Source organism: Phalacrocorax carbo, chromosome 22 (assembly GCF_963921805.1).
Source record: "Phalacrocorax carbo chromosome 22, bPhaCar2.1, whole genome shotgun sequence".
Classification (NCBI taxonomy): domain Eukaryota; kingdom Metazoa; phylum Chordata; class Aves; order Suliformes; family Phalacrocoracidae; genus Phalacrocorax; species Phalacrocorax carbo.
In genome coordinates, this window is record NC_087534.1 from 493,818 (window position 1) to 515,240 (window position 21,423).

Consider the following 21,423-nt stretch of genomic DNA (forward strand, 5'->3'; position numbering starts at 1 on the left):
GGATGGTGACTCCACCGCCTCTCCGGGCAGCCTGTCAATGCCTGACCACTCTTGCAGTAAAGGCATTCTTCCTAATATCCAGCCTAAACCTCCCCTGACGCAGCTTGAGGCCGTTTGCTCTCATCCTCTGCGGCTCTGCAGCAGAGGTGTCCGTTGAGGAGTGGAGGCACAGCCCACACCCCCCCACTCGATGGGGCCCGGGGTCCTGGCCAGAGCATCCCTGTGGCCCCAGCAGCGAGGGGCACGTGGTGTGCTGCCAGGCCCGTGCCAGAGCGGGACATCGAGCCTCTTAATAACAGCACTGGTGGAAATGGTGGAAAAGGGATGCCGAGGAGCTTTGCATGGCCCTCTGCGGGCTCCAGTGCCCAGATTCTGTCCAGGTCATGCTGTCGGCACCTTTGGTTTTGTTGTTGCTTTTCTGGCACTTGCGCAATGATCTGTCTCTCCCGGGCAACAGAATGACGAAATAGCTGCTTGCAGCTGCGGCACTGGGGAGGTGAGACCACAGAAATGCCAGGGACCTGCTCCAAGGGGAGTCCAGCTCCTCAGGCCTTCTCTGACACAGGCGGTGGCCTGAGCCCTGCTCCCCCCCTCCTCTGACCCTGCTGCTGTGGCCGCAGTGTGCCGGGCGGGTACCGCCATGGTCTTCAGGCCTGTGGTTTCCTCCAGCAGCTGCTCTTGGCACTGAAACAGCTCTTCTGCTGGCCTCAGACCCTGCTGCTGTTTTCTTGAGCGGGCAGATGGGTCAGAAAACGGCAGGATGCTCCTTTGTGTGCACTGTCATGTTAGCAGCCTTCCTGTGCCTTATCGCTGCCCCTGAAACTGCAGTGCGGGTTACTTGTGTGAGGGCACGAACGCTGGCGGCAGAAAGCCCTTCTCTCCGGCCCCCCAACGGCAGAGGAAGCACCGGGGCCGCTGTCAGATCCCTGCGGGTTTCTCTGCAGCCCTGTGGCGTCAGTGCAGAGTCGCCACGTGTCAGCACCGCCGTCGGGTGACAGCATGGCCACGCGAGGACCACCGGCGCCCGCTCGGCGCCCCGCGCCGCGGCCCTGCCTGGGCAGCTCCCACGGCACCGGGCCAGTTTTCCGCACGCAGGGGGACGTCCCCAAAGCCTCCTGCTCCGGAGGGTTTGCTCAGCAGCCACCATGCCGGCAGGGACCCTGTGCCCCACCATGATGCCTGGGGCTTGTTGTCCTCTTCTCCCAAGTCACCAGTGATAGAACGAGAGGAAACGGCCTTAAGCTGCATCAGGGTAGGTTTAGATTGGGTATTAGGGAAAACGTCTTCACTACAGGAGTGGTCAGACCCTGGCACAGGCTGCCCAGAGAGGTGGGGGAGTCACCATCCCTGGGGGGGGTTCAAAAACCATATAGACATGGTGCTTGGGGACATGGTTTAGGAGGCCTGGGGGTGTTGGGTCAGTGGTTGGACTTGATGATTTGCTTACAATAACTAGGAATAAGTTATCTAATACTTTTGGTGTAATAGAACTGTTCTTGCAAGTTGAAGTTGCTTTTATCAACATTGGCTTAAAAGAATGGACTTCTAGGGGTCGCCCAAAGGTAACATTACTCCAGCTGCAAACTAGATTTTTGAATTATGTATTGAACTAATGAGCTGGACAAAGCCTGTCTTTCATTAAGAAAGCCTACATCTTGCTGCCATTTGTCTTACGTATACCAAATACTAACCTTTTTTTGCCCATTATTGTTAATTTATTTCCTTGCATTCTAAGTATTCCTTTAGACTACTTCTCTTTTGTAAAAATGTGTCAATAGTATATTTTTGTTCTCGATGCTCTTTTCAAACACTTACTACTGTTATATTTTTAGGACAAAAGTCCTAAATCTATCTGATTTACTGATACAGAAGTATCATCTATGAGCTAGTCGGCCAAAGGAAAATTCTGAAGGAAAAAAAAAAAACCAGCATTAAAAGATGTTGGTTTTGTAATGGCAGAACTGGGCTGGGGGGGGTGGGGTGGGATGGCACAATAATTCTGCTTCCAGGATTTTTCTTCCACATTTACCTCACCCACACAGTCTTAAGCACAGGTGATGCCAGAGGTCTCTTCCAGCTTGGTGCCTCTGTGTCTGTGCAAGGCTGCCCGGAGGGACCGGCCCGGCGGGGGACGGGACCGGGAGCTCTGCCCTGGCTCCGGGCACGCCGGGCCTGGCCGCCCGCACAGCACCGCGGCCACCGAGCGCCGCCGCCGGGCCGGAACCTGCGCGCCGGGCCGGAACCTGCGCGCCGGGCGCGGGCGGCGCCGGAACCTTCCCGCGGAACACACACGCCGGGCCGGAGCCTTCCGGCGCGGCGCAGGCGGGACCGGAAGCGGGTTGTCGCGGTCTGCGGGCGGGCGCGGGGGGATGGAGACCATCCTGGAGCAGCAGCGGCGCTACCATGAGGAGCGGGAGCGGCTCATGGACGTGATGGTGAAGGAGATGCTCACCAAGAAGTCCACGGTGCGCCCGGGGCCGCGGGGGGGCGGGGTGAGCGGCCGCCGCCGGGCCTGGGCCCGCACTAACCCTGCTCCTCTCCCCGCAGCTCCGCGACCAGATCAACTCGGACCACCGGACTCGGGCCATGCAGGACGTGAGTGCGCCGGGAGCGGGGCGGGCGGCGGCCTCGGCAGGCCTGGCTGGGCTCCGGCGGCGGCCACGGGAGCAGCGCGGGCCGGGCCTCCGCTTAGCGCGGCCAGAGCGCCCGGGGCTGAGCGGGTCTTGCCGATGGTGACGTCCTGTGTGGCGTTTGGGGCTTTCTTCTGTTTTTTAGAGATACATGGAAGTGAGCGGCAACTTGAGAGACTTGTATGACGACAAGGACGGGTAGGTGCTCGTGCAGGTGCCTCGTCTGGTGCGTGTGTCGAACGTCTGCTGAGTGTGTTTTGCAGATGGGCTGGGGGGGGTCTTTTAAGTCAATTTTAAGTATGTGAGGAGTAACACTGATGTGCGAGACCAGGAGTCAAGTTTTGGAGGCTAAACCTGCTAGAGCAGGACCCACGTTGCACCTTGGATATGCACACGTTGGATATCGGTGTTCTGTTATTTTCTTGGTTTAAGTCCTGAGGGGAGGCCATGAGTTGCTTTGAAGGTTTGTAAGTGGAGGCTATGCATGTGCAATGGAAGGCTTGACCCAGAGCCTCAAACTGTAAGCTTGGCAGGCTGTGAGAGCTGATGTCACTTTTGGAGGTTTGCGGATAGTCTTACTGGAGCTTCGTGTGACCAAAATGCAGCACTAGACTTGGAAAAAGACTGTATCAGTGTCAACATGTTTTCCTTTCAACTTGTAATCTGTCCTTTTTCACGCATTTATAGCTTACGGAAAGAAGAACTCAGTGCCATTTCAGGGCCAAATGAATTTGCGGAGTTCTACAACAGGCTGAAACAAATTAAGGAATTTCACCGGAAGCACCCAAATGAGGTGAGTAGTTATATATACTTCATAAGAACAGCTGATTTGTGGTCTGTTGGACCTCACCCCTACAATAAACAGACTTTTTTTCCCCCAGTTTAATTGCCCTAATATATGAGTATTAAGCACAGTGAAATGTCACTTGAGAAGAGAAGACGTTGGAGGTGAGGTAGTGCTTCAGAGGCAGTACGTAAGCTCCTGTGAGAGCGGTATGAACAGGAGAAGGTGCAAGATGCCAGCTGTGCTCTCTGTTTGCCGTGTGTTAGCTCAGGAGCATTCTGCTGCTCAGCTGGTGTTTGGTCTTCCCTTTCTGATGCTGGCTAAAGTCAGACTCTTTGTGCAAAAGTAATGGTGGATAAATGCTTTGGATACCTTTTCAGTTAACAGTTTTATTGTTTGCAACCTATTGTGATTTCGTATTAATTATTCTAGGACATTAGCTGAAGTAATATTCTTTTCTGTAACTTCTGTATGTTCTTGAAGATCTGCGTTCCGATGTCAGTGGAGTTTGAGGAACTGTTGAAGGCCAGAGACAACCCAAGTGAAGAAGCTCAGAGTAAGTTTGTAGTTTTTCTCTGAGGCCAGTTTAAGTGAAAATATGCTGCTTGCTTGAGAGGCGTTATTTAATGAGTTCTTTGATCTGTTTTGCATGCTTCAGGGTTCCACTTCCATTTTTCTAAAGGACTTCTGAAAATTATTCTTTTGTCATTTAAATTCTGGAATATTTCACAGTAGTGGCGCTCCTCTTGAGGAGCGTTCTGGTGTGCTTGCACTGAGCAGTCAGGTGTCTGATCAACCAGTATCCCACCTGCATTGTAAACACCTTCCTTAAGCATAAATTATTCCACAGTTAATCCTTTAAGTTCTAAAACATATGTATAGTAAGTAGGGAAGATTAAGCTCATAATAAAGCTCTTCATGGTCTTTCCTACAGATCTGGTGGAGTTCACAGATGAGGAAGGGTATGGGCGATACTTAGACCTGCATGATTGTTATCTCAAGTACATTAACCTAAAATCATCAGAGGTAAGTGGCTGCATGTGTCTGGGAACCTCTGCTTCAGGCCAAGGGGTTTTTCTCTGGTTGGTTCATGGTTATTTGTTGGCTTGGTTGGGTTTTATTCTTACATAAATAAGTTTATTTCCAAATAGCTATTTCAAAGTCACTTTGCACATACAGCTTGATGGCATCTGAATTCTGAATGCTGCTTCATGACTCTCCTCTCTTGTTCTCTTCAGCTGATATCTCTCTATCATTAATGTAATGATGGCCTTGTAAAAAGCCTCTGTTTTCTGCTACCAAGTATGGATGGGTGTCTAAGGCAATGTGCTAGAGCCCAGAGAACCCCTGGCCTCTGCAGGCCAGAATAATGGCATGAGCTTGTGCTTTTCTTCTGGTCTGGTAACTGGAAACTGGGTGTTAATTTGGCTGCATGTGTATAAAGTCTGACTCAGACTTCTTTGTTCTTAGAAATTGGATTATATCACTTACTTATCCACATTTGACCAACTCTTCGATATTCCCAAGGAGAGAAAAAATGCTGAATATAAGAGGTGAGCCTTTCTATCTACCTGCTCCTTTATGACAGTTGATGAGAAGGAATTTGCTTGCAGCTGCTGAGAATATAATTCACAGACAGACTTAACTCATGTAAACTGGGTCACTGAGCTGTAGTAACTCAGTCACATGTCTGATCCCTGAGATAACATGCAGCGCAGCAAAAATGTGGAAAGCCACAGTCTACTCTGTGGAAGGACCTTTCTTTATCCTTGTAACTGCTGCATCTAGAAATCGTGTGCTGAAAACTCATAATCGTGATTACTTCCCTTTGGAGCTCTAGTGGGTATTTGCTTTCCAAAGATGTGGTTAGAGAAATAGGTTACAGGCTGATATGGAATTACCTGTGCTCATGATTACTCTGCCAGGTACCTTGAAATGCTTCTTGAGTACCTGCAGGATTACACGGATCGAGTGAAACCGTTACTGGACCAGAATGAACTTTTTGGGAAAATTCAGACAGAGTTTGAGAAGAAGTGGGAAAATGGAACGTTCCCTGGCTGGCCGGTGAGCAGTTGTGAAGCCCGTGTGAATGCTTCTGTATTTGTGATAGGTTTTCTGTGAATCATTTGTGTAAAGTAATCTCCAAGGTTAAGTCTCATAGCAAGGTGTGTAGCTGTGTATCACAAAGATGCAATTTAATACTAACTTGACCTTGAAAACCAATGTAACAGGTTTGAAACGAACCTTTTTTTAAGGTTTGCCTATATTGTGTCTTTTCTATTGTTCCACTGCTCAGTTAAGTAAGAGAATTTTTCTCTGTGAAATGAACTGTGTTTCTTGAGGTTGGAATATTATATTACATGAAGTGTTGTAGGATGACACAGAGATCTTGCATGTGGTTTTTCTTGGCAGAAAGAGACCAGCAGTGCACTCACTCATGCTGGAGCCCACCTGGATCTCTCGGCATTTTCCTCTTGGGAGGTATGTTTTCAGTGCTCTGCACTTAGTGCTAAATTCTGAGGAGGTGGAAGCTTTGTCTTTTCACACTGTCTCCCGTAACATCCTCATGGACGAGCTAAGGAAGTGTGGGTTGGATGAGAGGGCAGTGAGGTGGATTCAGAGCTGGCTGAACAGCAGAGCTCAGAGGGTTGTGATCAACGGGGCAGGGTCTGGCTGGAGGCCCGTAAATAGCAGCGTTCCCCAGGGGTCTGTGCTGGGTCCAGTCCTGTCCAACACATTCATCAATGCCCTGGGCGAAGGGACAGAGCGTCCCCTCAGCGAGTTCGCTGACGATCCCGAGCTGGGAGGAGCAGCTGATACACCGGAGGGCTGTGCTGGCACCCAGCGAGGGCTGGGCAGGCTGGAGAGCTGGGCCCGGGGGAGCCTCAGGGAATTCAACAGGAGCCAGTGCAGGGTCCTGCCCCTGGGGAGGAACAGCCCCCCGCACCAGCACAGGCTGGGGGGGACCTGCTGGAGAGCGGCTCTGCTGAGAGGCCCTGGGGGTGCTGGGGGGCAGCGAGGTGACCCTGAGCCAGCACCGGGCCCTTGGGGCCAGAAAGACCAACGATGTTCTGGGGTGCATGGAAAGGAGCGTGGCCAGCAGGGCGAGGGAGGTTCTCCTCCCCCTCTGCTCTGCCCTGGTGAGGCCACATCTGGGGGGCTGCGTCCAGTTCTGGGCCCCCCAGCTCAGGAAGGACAGGGAGCTGCTGGAGAGAGTCCAGCGGAGAGCTGCCGAGATGGTCAGGGGCTGGAGCATCTCCCTTGTGAGGAAAGGCTGAGAGACCTGGGTCTGTCCAGCCTGGAGAAGAGAAGGCTGAGGGGGGATCTCATCAATGCTTACCAATATCTGAAGGGTGGGTGTCAGGGGGATGGGGCCGGGCTCTTCTCAGTGGTGCCCAATGCCAGGCCAAGGGGCCACGGGCACAAGCTGGAACACGGGAAGTTCCCCCTGAACATGAGGACAAACCCCTTCCCCGTGCGGGTGCCAGAGCAGGGGCACAGGCTGCCCAGAGAGGCTGTGGGGTCCCTTCCCTGGAGACATTCACCCCCCGCCTGGCCGCGGCCCTGTGCCCCTGCTCTGGGGGTGCCTGCTCACGCAGGGGTGGGACGGGGTGAGCTCCAGAGGTCCCTTCCAACCCCTACTGTTCTGTGATTCTGTGATTTTGATTCTTTTAATAATTTTACTTGCTGTGCTTTTGCCGCTGGCTCTTTGTTCTCTGAATAAAACTTTGATGATGCTGATGACCTAATTTCTCCCATTAGGGGGATGTAGCGTGAAAGATCTGGTTAGATTTGTCACATTCTTCATTTTTCAGTGAGGAGTGGTGCACTCTTGACAGTCCTTTCTTGAGTGCTGTTTGTTGTTTAGGTTTTTTTGTTATAAGTTAAAACGGACATACATCCGTATTGTATTTGTTTAATAGCTTCTCTCTTCTTGTGATTTACTTTAATTGAACAGGAATTGGCCTCTCTGGGACTGGACAGATTAAAATCAGCTTTACTGGCCCTAGGACTAAAATGTGGCGGGTAAGGTGCAGTCTTTTTATCGTTCTTTTCAGTTTTTGAGGTCTTCCTGTCTTGCATTCCTTCATGGGATGCTTGTTTTGTCATCTCTGTTGCACAAGAATTACTTTAGTGATGTTTGAAAGACAAAACATAGAGAACCAATTAGGGGATACTGCGACCTACTGGTTTGAAAAGTGTCCTGTGCTGAAGTCTTTGGCTTAAGGAAGGAAGACAAAAATAATAGGAAACCTCTTGATCTCTTGAAAGCTAAATTTAGAGTTTTGTTGCACTAATTCAAATAGTTACTCAAAACTCTGGTTTAGACTCGTCTCCTCACTGCTTCTCCATAGGACTCTGGAAGAGCGTGCTCAGAGGCTTTTTAGCACTAAAGGCAAATCCCTAGAAGCACTTGATCCTTCCTTGTTTGCTAAGAATCCAAAGACAAAAGGAAGCAAAAGGTGAGTTCCTAAAGGTCATTCTCAGGTTGGTGGTGTTCTCTTCACCTGGATGAGAAGTATTCTATAGGCATCACTATTGTATATCGTGACAGAGAGATTCTTGGAGTATTAGAAGCTTTTTATGTAGGACCAAATAGTCCTGAACCAAATGGAAGATAGCAGAGCTGAATGGTTTGTGTGCAGGTTAGTTTACATGAACTGTTTGGTACTTGTATACAGCAAGAAAACAGAAACTAGTCAAATATGTCTTTAGGAGTTCAGTGTACACGTAATGTTTGCAGTTCTGGAATGGGCTTCATTAAGTTTCTTTATCTATTTCCAGAGACACTGAAAGAAATAAAGATCTTGCATTCCTGGAAGCTCAGATTTATGAGTATGTGGAAGTTCTTGGGGTAAGGATTTTGTCTTTGAGCTTTCTATTTCAGAGCTGTCAGATAGTGACTGAAAGGTCATCCACGTCTTCACCCAGTGCTTTCATAGACAGTGTGCCCAGAAGAGTTATTTTCATGTCTAGAGTCGTAATGTTTTAAAGGGCTTGTTAGCAGATAGCTTTTTCTCTCAGGCAGTAGAATATGATGGATTACAGTTATATTTCCATCAGCTAATTATTTGGCAAGCTTTTGTGGACAGACCCAGGTTACAGAGGCTACACGTTCCCTTGAGGAAGGCTGTCTTTTTCCTAGGCACCAAATCAATATAGATAATTTCTACTTTGTGCCTAAGTCTCAGGGTATTGCAGACCTTTACTTGTTCTACCTTGATGCTTGCCTTAAGTCCAAGCTTGCTTGATTTTGCAGCGATCACGTGTAGCAGAGTGGCGGTTGCCGCTACCTTGTCGTCTTGGAAGTGCTAATGGTAGTACACGTTGTTCGTTCTTTGGAAGCAGGAAATGTTATCTAAAAACTTAAGTTGTTGGGTTACATAAACCAAGAGTTTTGTTTTGTACTGGTCTTCCATTCCCTTCCCTCTCTACCTTGAGGAAGCGTTTCACACTGCAAGAGTTTGCCCTTATTCTGTTGCTGCCTTGTTGTGTGAACCATCCCATCTCTGTTCTCACACTCCAGGAACAGAGACACCTCACTCACGAGAACGTGCAGCGTAAGCAAGCACGGACAGGGGAAGAGAGAGAGGAGGAGGAGGAAGAGCAGATCAGCGAGAGCGAGAGTGAAGATGAAGAAAATGAAATCATTTATAATCCTAAAAATCTGCCTCTTGGTTGGGATGGCAAGGTAACTGAGATTGCCAGGGCTGGAAAAGTGGGGGATGTCACTGACTCCAGACTACTCTTCTGTTTGAACCTGCCTTGCCATTTGGCCTAATCTTTGTTTCTCTTTGTTTGTCAGCCAATCCCATACTGGTTATATAAATTACATGGTTTAAACATCAACTACAATTGTGAGATCTGTGGTAACTACACCTACCGAGGGCCCAAAGCTTTTCAGCGTCATTTTGCAGTAAGTAATGTTTTGCTACAAAAACATTGGTACTATGTTCAGGTAATCTTTATAATAAGTAACTAGTAAATCACTGGAGTGCCCAAGTGGCGCTTCTTCCAATTCTAAAATGTGGGTCTGGGCTTATGCTGCAGGGCCGTGTGCTTGGAATTAGAAATTATGTAGGCCTTGAGAAGACCTCCTGTGCTAATTTCTGTACGGTCCCTTCTTGTTTGAACACTAACTGCAGTATCCAGGTCTGATTGGTACGGAGTGCCTGTTGACTGCCAGTGTATTGTTACTGTCTAAAATACAGAAAAAGTATTTTTAGAGGTGTTTAGGACTGGTAGATTTGTATTTCATAGTATTTGTTTCACCCTGTCCAAAAGTTAACGTGCCTTTTAGTCTTTGGGGATGAAGTGGCATTCCCTCTCGTACACTGACCTCTTGCCTGTCCTCCCCAGGAGTGGCGACACGCTCATGGGATGAGGTGCCTGGGGATTCCCAACACTGCACATTTTGCCAATGTCACGCAGATTGAGGATGCAGTCTCATGTAAGTAGTGATGGCAGGACAGGGAACCTGTGGCATAAGAACACTCCTACTACCTCTCGCCAAAAATTTCTTACCCTGTGACTGGAGACCAGTTTCAGGGAAGAGGGTAAGAAACATGGTGCTGGTGGGATGGTCCTTCCTTGGAGCACCCCTCCCAGCTCTTGAACGGAGAGTGGCTTTTTGCCTTTGTTGGATACCTGCAGCGGTAGATGCTCGCTGGGATTGCCAGTGAAATGTTTGTTTGTTGCCAGCGGTTTTGTCTGCAGTGCTTTGTGTATGAAATCTCAGTCAAGTGCAGTGGGCCACCATTTCTTTAGACAGAGTGTGGCTACGTCATCCCGTGTAACTCTTAATTGATGCTCACAAACATCTTCATGGGGATTCCAGAAAAGCCTTCAGGAATGGTAGAGCCTATGGGCAGATCATGAAAGCCTACAGTACTTAGGACTTAGAGTGATTATAATTTAATGTGACTAATCTGTGCTGATGTTTTGAGGAGCAGACACAGTTTATGGTTCCTGGAGGTAAATTAATTCTTGCCTAGAAGAAACCAAATGGGTAAAGCCTTGATTTCCAAACAAGGTATTATTACCTTTGGAGCTCTATCTCTGAAGTAGTGTTTTTGGACCTTTGTCTCGTGTCCCATCCTTGTTTACTTCAGTTCTTGTGCCTTTCAGTAAACCGTACTGGGGAATGATAATCTGTAATGGGTATTAGACACTTTTCTGGACTGCTGAAGTGACAGTGCTTTAAAAGAAAGGGGGTGGGGCAGGGGAAGCTCACATGTATATTATATTAGTTTTTAGTCTAGTATTTCAAGCGAAATGTCATCAGATCCTGTATGACTTTGTATTTACAGTGTGGGCAAAGCTGAAACAGCAGAAGGCTTCAGAGAGATGGCAGCCCGATACAGAGGTGAGATGTAGAGGTGTTTGGATGTCTCTAGTCCTGTGTACGTGGGAGCCCCCATTAACCTTACATGAACTGCCTGGGTCTGTCAACAGAATTTCTGAGAGAGTTCCCTGTATGCTGGAGAGAGAAGCGGGAACCTACGCTGCTGGTTGCACAGCTCCTGGCAGTGGTGGTGTATGAAAAGCACTTCTTGTGCTGTATTGGAAAGTAGTTCTGAGAGGACAGACTCAGCCCTTTGCGCAAGAGTCTTTTAATACGCTGCTTTGTGAGAAGAAAAAGGAACTGTTGTGAGCAGTGTGAGCACTTATACTAGAGCCTTTTCTTAAACTTCTGTCTCAAGCCATTCTTCAACAGTACACAGGGCAACTGTGGGACATACAGCCTGCAGTACGGCGTGTAATTCCTCTTACTCTGGATAAGCTCTTCTCGTGGAGCCTGCTGGTAGATATACTGCATGCCTTTGTGTAGAGAGCTTCTTGGCAGGATGGTCGTGTTCAGTAGGGGCTGCGAATGCTGTAGTACAACCCGAGTCAGGCTGTGTCCAGGTGTTTCTAAACTGTTCATTCCATTCTAGGAGGAATATGAGGATTCCAGTGGGAACGTAGTGAATAAAAAGACCTACGAAGACTTGAAACGCCAAGGGCTGCTGTAGCTTTTCCCAAATGAAGGATTTCGCATCTGAAAAGCAAGTGGAGCTGTGTCAGCAGCTCTGAGTCTTCTTCAGCTCCTGGATTTTCTATGTGCATGAATATAGATTTCAAGGATACTTTATAGAATCCCTTTCTAGTAAGCCCCATGTGAAAAGCAGACTCGTGATGTTATTTTATATTAAAAGAAACAAACAACATTGAAAAATAAACTGATTTTAATTTAGGAAGTGCTGAGAAGCTTGTCTCCTTTCGTATGCTGGAAGAAAGGGGTTTGATTATGGTATTTTTAAAATGCTTCTGACGCAGTTTGAGTTGTCAGAAACAATTGCTTCTCTCTTATTCCCGTTCTGAGGGAAAGTTTTATGATGAGGATTGACTTTCTGTAAAGCACATATGAACCTTGCACGCTGACAATGAGGAATGGTCCTATACCAGACCTTGCTGTGGGCGTATGGTTTTCTTTGAGCTCCTTTGCAAAACAAATGTATTTGGCTTGCATTGCTGCTTCTGCCTCAGGTCTGCCTCCCTGTGGAGGTTTGGCCACTGGGATTTTTTTCAGGGAATTAATAATAGAGCTTGATTTAGGTCGGGCTGTGTGGGCAGTTTGTTGTAATTTCTGCAGCAGCATGGCAGTCCTCGTGCCACCTCCAGCGGGGTTTCGTTTTGGTGAGGAGTTGGCTTGTGTGACACCTGTCGCCTCAAAAGAGCCCTTTCTCTGTTGTCGCTGTGCAGGGCCGTTTGCATCCCCGGATGCCGTGGAGCAGCAGGTACCAAACGCTTCCCCCGGGTGGTGTTTTGCACGGCGGTGGTTGGCAGGGGTGGGGCTGGTTGCCCGCACCAGGGCGCAAGCCTGTGCCGCAGGTACCGCAGCTGCCGTCGGCGCTCAGAGGCACTCGCTGCCAGCGGCGGCTGCAGACTCGCGCCGGGGCTTCGGGGAGCGGGCGGACAGGGTGAGTGCGTGCTGCGGGCTCTTCCCTTTCCCTGCCCTAGGGGGATGTTCTTGGGATGAGGCCCTGTCTGGTGGGCGTTCGTTCCTAGCCTGCCCTGGAGCTGGGTTGGGCTGTGCTGGATGGTGCCCTGCTCAGGAAGGTTGTCCAAACCTGCCCTGGGGGGTGGCTGACCTGGGCTGGAAGGTGGGGAAGATGCTGGCCTGCATTGTCTCCTTTCACTCTGAACAGCCTCAGTGGTCTCTATGCAAGCTTCAGCCGTTCCAGGTCCCTGGGGAATGCTGACTGGGTGTAAACCATAAGACAGGAGGGGAATGTTACAGTTCTTGGAGAACTTAGCCATGGAGCCTGTTTGGAGTCACGTCTCCACTGCTTCCTTAGCTAAACAGGTGAAGGTTTTGAACAAAAACAGAAAGAGTCCTCCAACGGAGAGCTGGGTGTGATGGGAAGCACCAAAGCACATAGAATTTCCCAAACCGTGGGGGCGAGTGGCAGGGCAAGGGACTGGGTGGTGAGAAGCTGTGGAGACACCTCTTCATAGTCAGGACTTGACAGCAGTGTGGAGGCACATGCAAGGACGTGATCAGGAGCTTCACAGCAGAAAAACTGTCCAATGATCCCGCTCTGTCATGAAGCCCAGCTGCTGTTGGCAAAACCCCGTCCCTGTGCTGTGAAGCAGCGGTGGCCCCTGTGCCCACCCTCGGGAGCAAGCTGCAGCAGCAGCTTTGCCTGGCAGCTCTCGTGTGCGGCAGACCTGCCTCCTGCCCCCCCTGGCCGGCCTGTGTTCCTTTCCCAGAGGTGCCTGGACTCCTCGCTTGGTCCGGCAGCGAGCCGCTCGCAGCCCGAGGGCCGTGCTGCCTGGGCCAGGCAGGTGGGAAATCCTGCGTGACAGGGACGTGTGTGTCGCCGTCCTGGGCTGGGGGCGACGGTGTGGGCTGGCAGGGAGGGGAGACACGCAGGGATGGATACGCGGAAAGGATGTGACTCGTTATGGTGAGTTAACCAGAGGTATTTGAGCGTTGGCAGTGCAACGGCTCTTTATGACCCAGAGCATTTCCACCCCTCGCTAGGGAAAGCTGCTTTAGCTGTAAATGTTCCTGTTTATGTTCCTCGTGAGTTGTGTGCCAGAACCAATAGGCCTGTGTTTTGCTCTTGGCCAGGCCCTGAGGGCCTGTGGCACAGGCATGTCTGGAAATGGGTGTTTCTCACACCAGAATTTGTCCATCCACAGCAAGAACTGCTATGGAGGGTCTCTCTTGCTGCCCTGAGCACTGAGGGCTGGTGACCTCGGGTCCTCCCGTGACTAGTGCTGCTGCTGGTGGGTCACATCTTCATTTGCAACAGCAATCAGCAGACTGCTGCACGGTGCCAGGCGTTATCTGTCATTACCCTGCCTTCCTGCTCCTGGCAGCTGCCTGCAGCTCTGTGTTGCCGTTGGAGGGTTACCACACCAACGGGAGCGTGCGGCTCCCCGGGGGCCCCGGCTCGCAGCAGCTGTGCCGTCAGCGGCGCAGCCTCGGTGGTTTGGAAAGTCTCTTGGGAAGGAGCGACTGTGGACGTCCCGGGGCTGAGCCCCGCTCCCGCGAGCATGCAGCCATGCACAGCACTGCGCTGCAGCCCTGGGGCTCGTACGGGAGGCAGAGTGCAGACCTGTGCTGGGGTGGCTGCCCTGCACCCTCCGGCAGCTGACCACGGCGCTCAGCAGCAGCACAGGCAGGCGCCAGGCAAGTCCCCAGCAGCTGCCTTCTCTCCCCAAAGGTGCTTGCAGCCGGTGTCCTAGGGGAGCTCGGGCCTCCTCTGCAGCCCAGGCACACGCACGCCCTGGGGAGCGCCTGCGCCTCCGCTCAGCGATGCGGCCGTGCTGGGCGCGCTGCTGCTGGCCGAGAGCTGCAGATGGAGGTTGTGCCGGGCTGAGCCCCTGGGGAGGGGCAGGTGCCCCTCGGGTGCGGGCAGCCGGTGCTGCCAGGGTGCGTGGCTGTGTCGGCCAATGCCGCACTGGTGGCTTGGGGGGTTTCGGTCTGGGGTAGCCAGCTCCCAGGCCCCCTCTGCGCTTGTTCAACTGCCTCCTGCTGCAGCTGTGGCTGAAAGGGCCTGGCTGTTGCTCCCTGAAGTCCAGGCAAGCACAGTGATAAGGGTGCCGAATTATTCGGTTACTTATGTGTTAGACGATTTCTTGGTGGAGAGCCTGTTGAGATGACCTGGATGGCTGTTTTCAGAGGTGCTGTTGGTGGGTGTTGTTATTGCCAGGCACTTATTCCTGCCTGAAAAGCATGTCCTGCCGTGCTACAGGGACCAAAAACAGAGTGCTGAACAACTTGGATTTCTCTGGTGTCCAGAATAAAAGCTGTAGAATTTCCTGGGAGAAAGGTTTCTTCAAAGAAAAGAGACTTTTCCTGTTACGTACCTCGTCCTGATGATGTTTCTGCCACCTCATCCCGAGCCGTGTGCCGGGCAGAGTTGGGGAGCATGTGCTGCTGTGACCGTGGCAGCAACTGCTGGACCGTCCCCTCCCACTGCCCAGCTCCGACCCAGCTCTTCCTGACAGGTCCCGGGTGAAGCTGCTGGTAGAAGATGATGGCAGGTTGCCGGTGGCTCGCCCCCCTTGTGCAAGGTAACGGGGGCTCTGCTGCAGCATGGAGAGCAGCATCCGACCTGGTGTGCCCAGAACATCTGTCCCTGCCCCAGCTGTCAGAGGCTGTGCCGGAGGCTCCCTGGGGTGAGGGGTGGCCACTGGTCACCCAGGGCTCTGGGCAGGCGCGGGGGGTCTTTCTGCAGCTGGGCAGGTCCCCTGTGGCCAGCAAGGCTCCCTGACCTCAGGTGTGTCTGTGGGACCTCCCCAAGGGGAACTGGCCACCACCCCGCTCCAGGGGGGCTGGCGGGGGCTGGATTTAGTGTTTTGAGGGGGAGCTACCCATGCTGCTGGTGGGGGATCTCTGGGCTGTGGGTAAAGCAGGCAGCAGACGTGGTGGTCTCAGTCATCTCCCCTCCATTCCAGGTCTGCTGCTTTGCACCTTGGCTCTGCATCTCCACATCCAGGACCCTCTTGCCACAGCAGGTGAGCTCTGCACCCCAAGGGAAATGTGGGGCTCCTGTGGGGAGCAGGGCAAAAACAGTGTGGTGCAACGGGGACTTTGTCCTTGTTCCCTCCATGCTGCGTTCTGTAGGATGGAGATGCACTGAGAAACCTTTTTCAAGTTTTTTACCCCAGAAAAGCCTGTTCTTCACAGGCAGTGTGGCTGGAAGGGGGAGGGAGAAGGTGTTGTAACATCTGTCTGTAGTGCTGCTGTGGTAGTCTGTGGCCTCTGACCTGCTTGTTGGGCTGCCTGGTCTCTGGCAAATGGACCTTGTTTGGGACGTCCTGTCACTTACTGCTGTCCACAGCCCCACCGCAATGTGACTGATGCTTCCCGCAGATGCCTTTGGACCGTGCGGAGGCTCAGGAGGGGACGCAGGGCTTGCTGAGCACGAGGTTGGTGTTTCCATCACCAAGAGGGAACTCTGTCTTCCAGAGCTCAACGCAGTTGCCAACGCCTCGGTGGCCCCCAGCAACGCCTCGGTGGCCCCCAGCAACGCCTCGGTGGCCCCCAGCAACGCCTCGGTGGCCCCCAGCAACGCCTCGGTGGCCCCCAGCAACGCCTCGGTGGCCCCCAGCAACGCCTCGGTGGCCCCCAGCAACGCCTCGGTGGCCCCCAGCAACGCCTCGGTGGCCCCCAGCAACGCCTCGGTGGCCCCCAGCAACGCCTCGGTGGCCCCCAGCAACGCCTCGGTGAACACTATGGAAGGAACACCAGTAAGGAAAGGAAAGGAAAGAGGGCTGTTGGCTGGGCTGGTCTCATGTGGCCCGACTAGTCTCTCGTGGGAGCCAGGAGTCCCATGAAACTGTCTCCTGGGGTGGGAGGGGAGCACCTCGGGCATGGCGGGTGGGTGAGCAGAGGCAGCCCCTTCAGTCAGCAGGGCTGTGGCTGGGGACAGCGGTGCTGTGTGAGGAGGCTCCGCTGCACTGTGACACCCTGGTGTGTTCTCCCTCCAGCTCACCTGCCAGAGCTTTCAGTGCTCTGGGGAGAGGTGTTACCGGGATGAAGCCCATGCCAACGAAACGGTAACCTGCCATAACGAGACTTACTGCGAGGTACGGAGCTTGCTGAGGCAGAGGCACAGGGGGGCTGTAATACGGAAAGTCTGTTTCCCTTTCCTTATATCAGGAATCCACAGTGCTCTATTAAGTCTGTGTCAATCTCCTGTTTCCCTTCTCTCTGTTGCAGTCTATTGGTTACTTTTGCTTCTTCACAATGGCATCTCTTCATACTCCTAGCATTTTTTCCTTTGCCTCTGCTATTGCAGCTTTATCGTTTCTCCAGCACAAACTACACAGCCAGGTGCAGCAGTGCGTGCGGCACGGAGATGTGCAGGACCAACAGCAGTGTGAGCATGCAGCAGTGCACCCTGGACTGCTGCGACTCCACACTCTGCTTGCAGCTCAATGCCAGCTCCTACGGTAACTGCCCGCAGGATCCCTGGCGGTGTCTGAGGATCTGATGTTAATCCTGCTGCACGGAGGGGCGGGGGGGGGCAAAACCCCATTGCAGAGGGCTGGCTGTGGCTGCATCACCACATCTCTGCCCTGGGGCTTGCTCTCCTTCAGAGCTGGGGTGAGGGGAAGGGTGGCCCAGCAGCTCCGGCCGCAGTGTGAGCTGTGCTGGTGAATCTGTCCCGTGTGCGGCTGTGGAGGGCTCTGTGTGGGCTGTCTGCTGGGCCCAGCCTCATGGCGCTCCTCGTGTGTCTGCAGGTGACCTGCCACCCACCACTGCACCACCTACGACCACCACCACCACCAGCACCCCCAGAGCTCCCCCCCGAAACGTAGGTACTGGCCAGGCAGACGCTGCTGTGGCCACGGGCTCTTCTGGGGGCTGCGGCCGCTGGGATGGCTGACCTCCCACCTGAGCAGGGGGAGAGGGAAAGCCCCCTCCTGCGCCTGCTTTACAGGGTCAAAAGCTGCTTCTGGAAGGGGAACAAATCCTTAATGAGCTTTGAAAGGAAAGAATCTGTAACAAGCCCTGTCAAACAGGCCTGGCACTTACATAAGTTCAAGCAGTTTGAACCAACTACGTGGTGAGCCTTACTTGCAGCCGCAGGGAGGGCGTGGGGCCTGATGGGGCACTGCAGCCTTTCTCCTGAGCCTACATGGAGGGGAAGGTGCTTATCTTTGCAGAGCCCTGTTAAGAGGAAGGAAAAGGAGGTTTGAAGCTTGTTTGTTACACTGGTGTTTTGCTGAAGTTTCCTGCAGTTTCAGACAGGGCGCTGTTAGGCTTTTATCTTCATCTAAAATGCTTGAGATGGTGGTGGCCAAATACCAAGAACCAGAGGGGGATTTAGAAAGGACTCCTCAGGACCGAAGGGCTGTCTGAAGTTCAGTTCCTGTCTTGAGAGTCCTGCTTTCTGGACCGATCGATATACAGTGTCTCCTCTGGTCCTCTCTCGTAGGGGAAAGTGTGTGCAGCATTCTCCTGTCACGGGGACGGATGTTTCAAAGGCAAGACAGCTGTTGCTAGATGCATTGTTGGGCATGACTTCTGTGAGGTATGGCCCTGGAGCTAAAAAGCAGGACAGCTCATGAGCTGGGATGTGCTAAGCAGCTGGGGTGCATCCCTGCAACGTGAATACTAAAGGCTTGGCAGGACCCCCAGGCTAATGTCTCTCTCCTCCTTCCAGATGAAGAAGACAGGCTTAAATTACGTGGCGGGATGTAGCAGAGCCTGCAAGGCTGCCAAACCAGTCTGTGCCAGTGGAATGAAGGCTGCCTGTTACCAGGAGTGCTGCCCAGCTACCCTGAAAGCCAGCTGTCTGAAACTGGATGGCAAAGTTCATGTCAATGGAGCTGGGCAGGTGACTCTGAACCTGCTCTTGAAACTGATGGCATGTGGGGTGGTCCTGCTCCTGAATTACAGGGTCTCAGCTTCCCTCTGGGGGTAGGCAGCAGTCTGGGTGCTCCGCAGCCTGCCCTCCTGCAGCAGAGCTCCGCAGCGCTCATTAGGATCCCTGTCTCTGACTATCGAATGCCCTCTGTTACGTCCCTGTCCCAGGAACAAGGTGGCCCCGGTGCAGGTGGCTGCTTCTCCCCCTGTGCAGGTGCCTCCCACCCACGGGGCGACCCCAGGCCTCTGAGCGAAACACGGTGGTAGTGGCTGCAGGTTGCTGGCAGGCTCCAGTCTCTGTGCATGTTGTCCTGCGCAATGTTCCCACGCGCTCTGCTTCGAGAAGGGGCTGTGGGCATCTGCGTGGGCTTTCTGCCCAGGGACAACTCCCGTTTTTGAGCTGCTCAGTGAACGGCAGGTCCTGACCGTGGGTGGATGTAGGGCTCCCTCTTGGCGTGGTGAGCCAGCGCTCTGCTTCACACATCTGGCTGCTCACAGTGATAACACGGGTTCCCTGCCCAAGTGCCTGCAGAGCATGGGTGTCTGAGCAGCTGCCCTGTGGGATGCCCTCCCCTTTCCACTGTTACGGCACCCTTTCCACCTCCTCAAGCCTCTTCTGGGTTACAGCTGGAAAGGATGAATTTCTGGTGCCCTGGTACCTCACTTGTGCTTTGTGAGCAGCCCTTTGTACCTAAGCCAATACATATCGCATGCAAGGGACACTGAAGCATGTGGCAAAAGCCAGGTCTCCTCTTGTGCCCCTTTCCTGGGTGGCTACTTGGGCAGGAAAGCCCTTTCCTTCGCACACTCAAGCACCAGTAGTTTTTCCCCTTGTCTTTCCAACAGCAGGTCATGCACCTGCCCTTAGGGTCTGGCGCTTCCCTGGCTCAGCTGGTGGGGTACAGGTTACCGGTTGGCTGGCTGAGCTGCTTGAAGCTGTTCCTGAGGCCCACGCAAGGACATCTTCTTTCCCCTGGGGGGGCTGCTCATGCAGCATGCTACCACACAGCTGCCACTCTTGCACAGCTAGCAGAGGGCCACCACTGCCGCTGCTCTGCTGGCCCTCGGTGTCTGCTCATGGGCTGCTACGCTTGCCTGGAGCTCACTATATGGGCTCGGTAGTCACCCTGCACAGGACCCTGCCACCGATCCCAAACCCTAACCTCCACTTTAAATCCTGCACCATCCCAGGACTGGTGAGTCCTGGCTCCTTTTTGCTGTCTCACATTTCAGTGAAATTTAAATACCAGTCATCAAGACTTCCCCACTATATCCGTGTATTCTGCCCTGCCCTGCCAAAAACCTGTAGGCCTGTGAGACTTGCAAGCTGATTACAGCTTCTGAGAGCTGCTGCAGTGTGTGGCTTGGTGCTGCTGGGACTGCAGGTGCTGAATGAGTGACCTCAGGAGTAGCAGCAAGAGGGCATTAAGCCTGCTTAAAAACCAGAAAATTCTGCCTTGACTGAAGGCACAGGGTCTGTTCCAGTTAATAATGTGCTTGCAGCGCAGCCTTTCTGGGCACGCTCTTACTTGTTAGTTTAAAACTGCTCTGGTATTGAAATATCTCATTTGGGTAGGTAAAATTAGTAACTGTGCTTCATCTCCAGTTCTTAGGCAGGAAGATGGGATTAATCTGAAAGTGTCTCACATCTGTGGATCTCCACTGCTAAAGGTAGAGCAGTAGATGTGAGCATTAGCCTGTAACATGAACCACCCCCCCAGGGCTGCCCCCAGCCCGTCACAGCATCACTCGGAGCTGGTGTGTAGCGTGCCAGGCACAATTCAGGGGTGTCAGTGCACGGCAGGTCATGCAAACACATGCTTTGTCCTCTGTTGCTGTTGTCTATTTAAAGAAAAGATTGCAAAACCATAAAAAATCAGTGTGTCCGTTCCCTGGTTGGGCTGGGGTGTTTTGAGCGCGGCTGGAGGCGATGGGACTGATGAGAGGGGCAGGGGGGGCCTGGTGTGCTGGGTTGAGGCGCGGCGTTGGCTGGCCCTCGGCAGCCTCGCACGTCCACCAGCAGAAAGGCTTTGCTCTGCCGGCCCTGACGAGGTGCTGCAGGCTGAGCAGCTCCTCTGCAGCGGATGTGGGACGGGATGAAAAAAGCCTGACTGAAACGATAGCCGGCCCCTTCCACGTTGCAGGGCAGCCTCAACCAGCCTGTTGTTCCGATGCATCGCAACCGCAGCACAGGGGTTGGGGCGTGTTTTTAATTTGTTTCCAGCCACAATGTCAGCACATCCATAGCAAGTGAAAACAGGATGAAACCCAGGGTTTTTCTATCTCAAAAACACCATCCAGCATCATGTTTCTTCTAAGAATAGGGGTTTAGCGTTTCCAGCAGATATTTCAGACTGTTCCTCTTTCGTTTCCTCTTCGCAGCCTCTCGTCTGCTTTGCGAGGCTGCTGGAGTGCAGGGAAGGCAGCGGAAAGGCAGACAGCGGAGCGGCTGCTGTGATAGAGACCGCTTGGCTTTTTCCTCATCTCTCTGTCTTGGCTATTGCTCTTACATCCGCGGAAGGAGCTGGCTTAGGCCAAACTCCCCCCTCTCTACTGTGCGAAAGACAAGGGCTGCTGACATCTTCTAGCACCTGCTTTCACACCCTGCGGTAATTCATTTGCATAACACCGGCAGCTCAGCGCTCGGCTGCTGCCCGCTGGGCCTTCTGGCAGCTCAGCCGGAGGTTCGTCCAAGCCGCTGCTGAAAGACGAGCATCTCCTGATTTTACTGGGAAATAAACCTTCCCGAGTTTCTGCTGGCCCAGAGCTCCCGACCCCGGCCCCGCGGGACGCTCCCGCCGCCGCCCCCCGCCCTGCGGGTGCCCGGGACCCAGCGGGTCGTGCAACCGGGCCCGATCCCTCCGCCCGCGGCGGGGGGCGGCGCCGGGAGCTGCCCAGCGCCTCCGGGGACGGCGCCGTTATTGCCGGGGGCTCCCGCCGGCGGCGGCTCCCCCCGGCGCGGTCGGGTCCCCGCAGCACCGGCCCCGCCGCGTCACTCGGCGCCGGCCCGGCGAGCGGCCGGTCCCGGCGCGAGGGGCTCCCGCAGGCGCGGGGGGCGGCCCGGGGCCGGCCGGGGAGGAGCCGCCGCGGCGGGGGAGGCTCGGCCGGGCGGGAGCGGGGCGGTGCCGGCGGGG

The 21,423-nt window shown here is 53.3% G+C and overlaps 1 protein-coding gene across 1 annotated transcript; it reads left to right on the forward strand.

Moving 5' to 3' along the window:
- The first annotated feature begins 2,303 nt into the window (after positions 1-2,303).
- SF3A3 (splicing factor 3a subunit 3) lies at positions 2,304-11,654 on the forward strand. The gene is made up of 17 exons (XM_064471229.1): positions 2,304-2,465; positions 2,548-2,595; positions 2,776-2,828; positions 3,318-3,423; positions 3,898-3,970; positions 4,349-4,440; positions 4,885-4,967; positions 5,340-5,478; positions 5,827-5,895; positions 7,373-7,440; positions 7,770-7,877; positions 8,200-8,269; positions 8,942-9,106; positions 9,221-9,331; positions 9,775-9,865; positions 10,725-10,780; positions 11,352-11,654. The coding sequence occupies exons 1-17, from the start codon at positions 2,370-2,372 to the stop codon at positions 11,427-11,429; spliced, it is 1,506 nt and encodes a 501-aa protein (XP_064327299.1). The 5' UTR covers positions 2,304-2,369; the 3' UTR covers positions 11,430-11,654.
- The last annotated feature ends 9,769 nt before the right edge of the window (positions 11,655-21,423 follow it).

Coding starts and splice junctions, on each gene's coding strand:
- SF3A3 (XM_064471229.1), top strand. CDS start 2,370: ATGGAGACCATCCTGGAGCAGCAGCGGCGCTACCATGAGGAGCGGGAG. Junction 2,596..2,775: donor GGACTCGGGCCATGCAGGAC/GTGAGTGCGCCG, acceptor TCTGTTTTTTAG/AGATACATGGAAGTGAGCGG. Junction 4,968..5,339: donor AAAAATGCTGAATATAAGAG/GTGAGCCTTTCT, acceptor TTACTCTGCCAG/GTACCTTGAAATGCTTCTTG.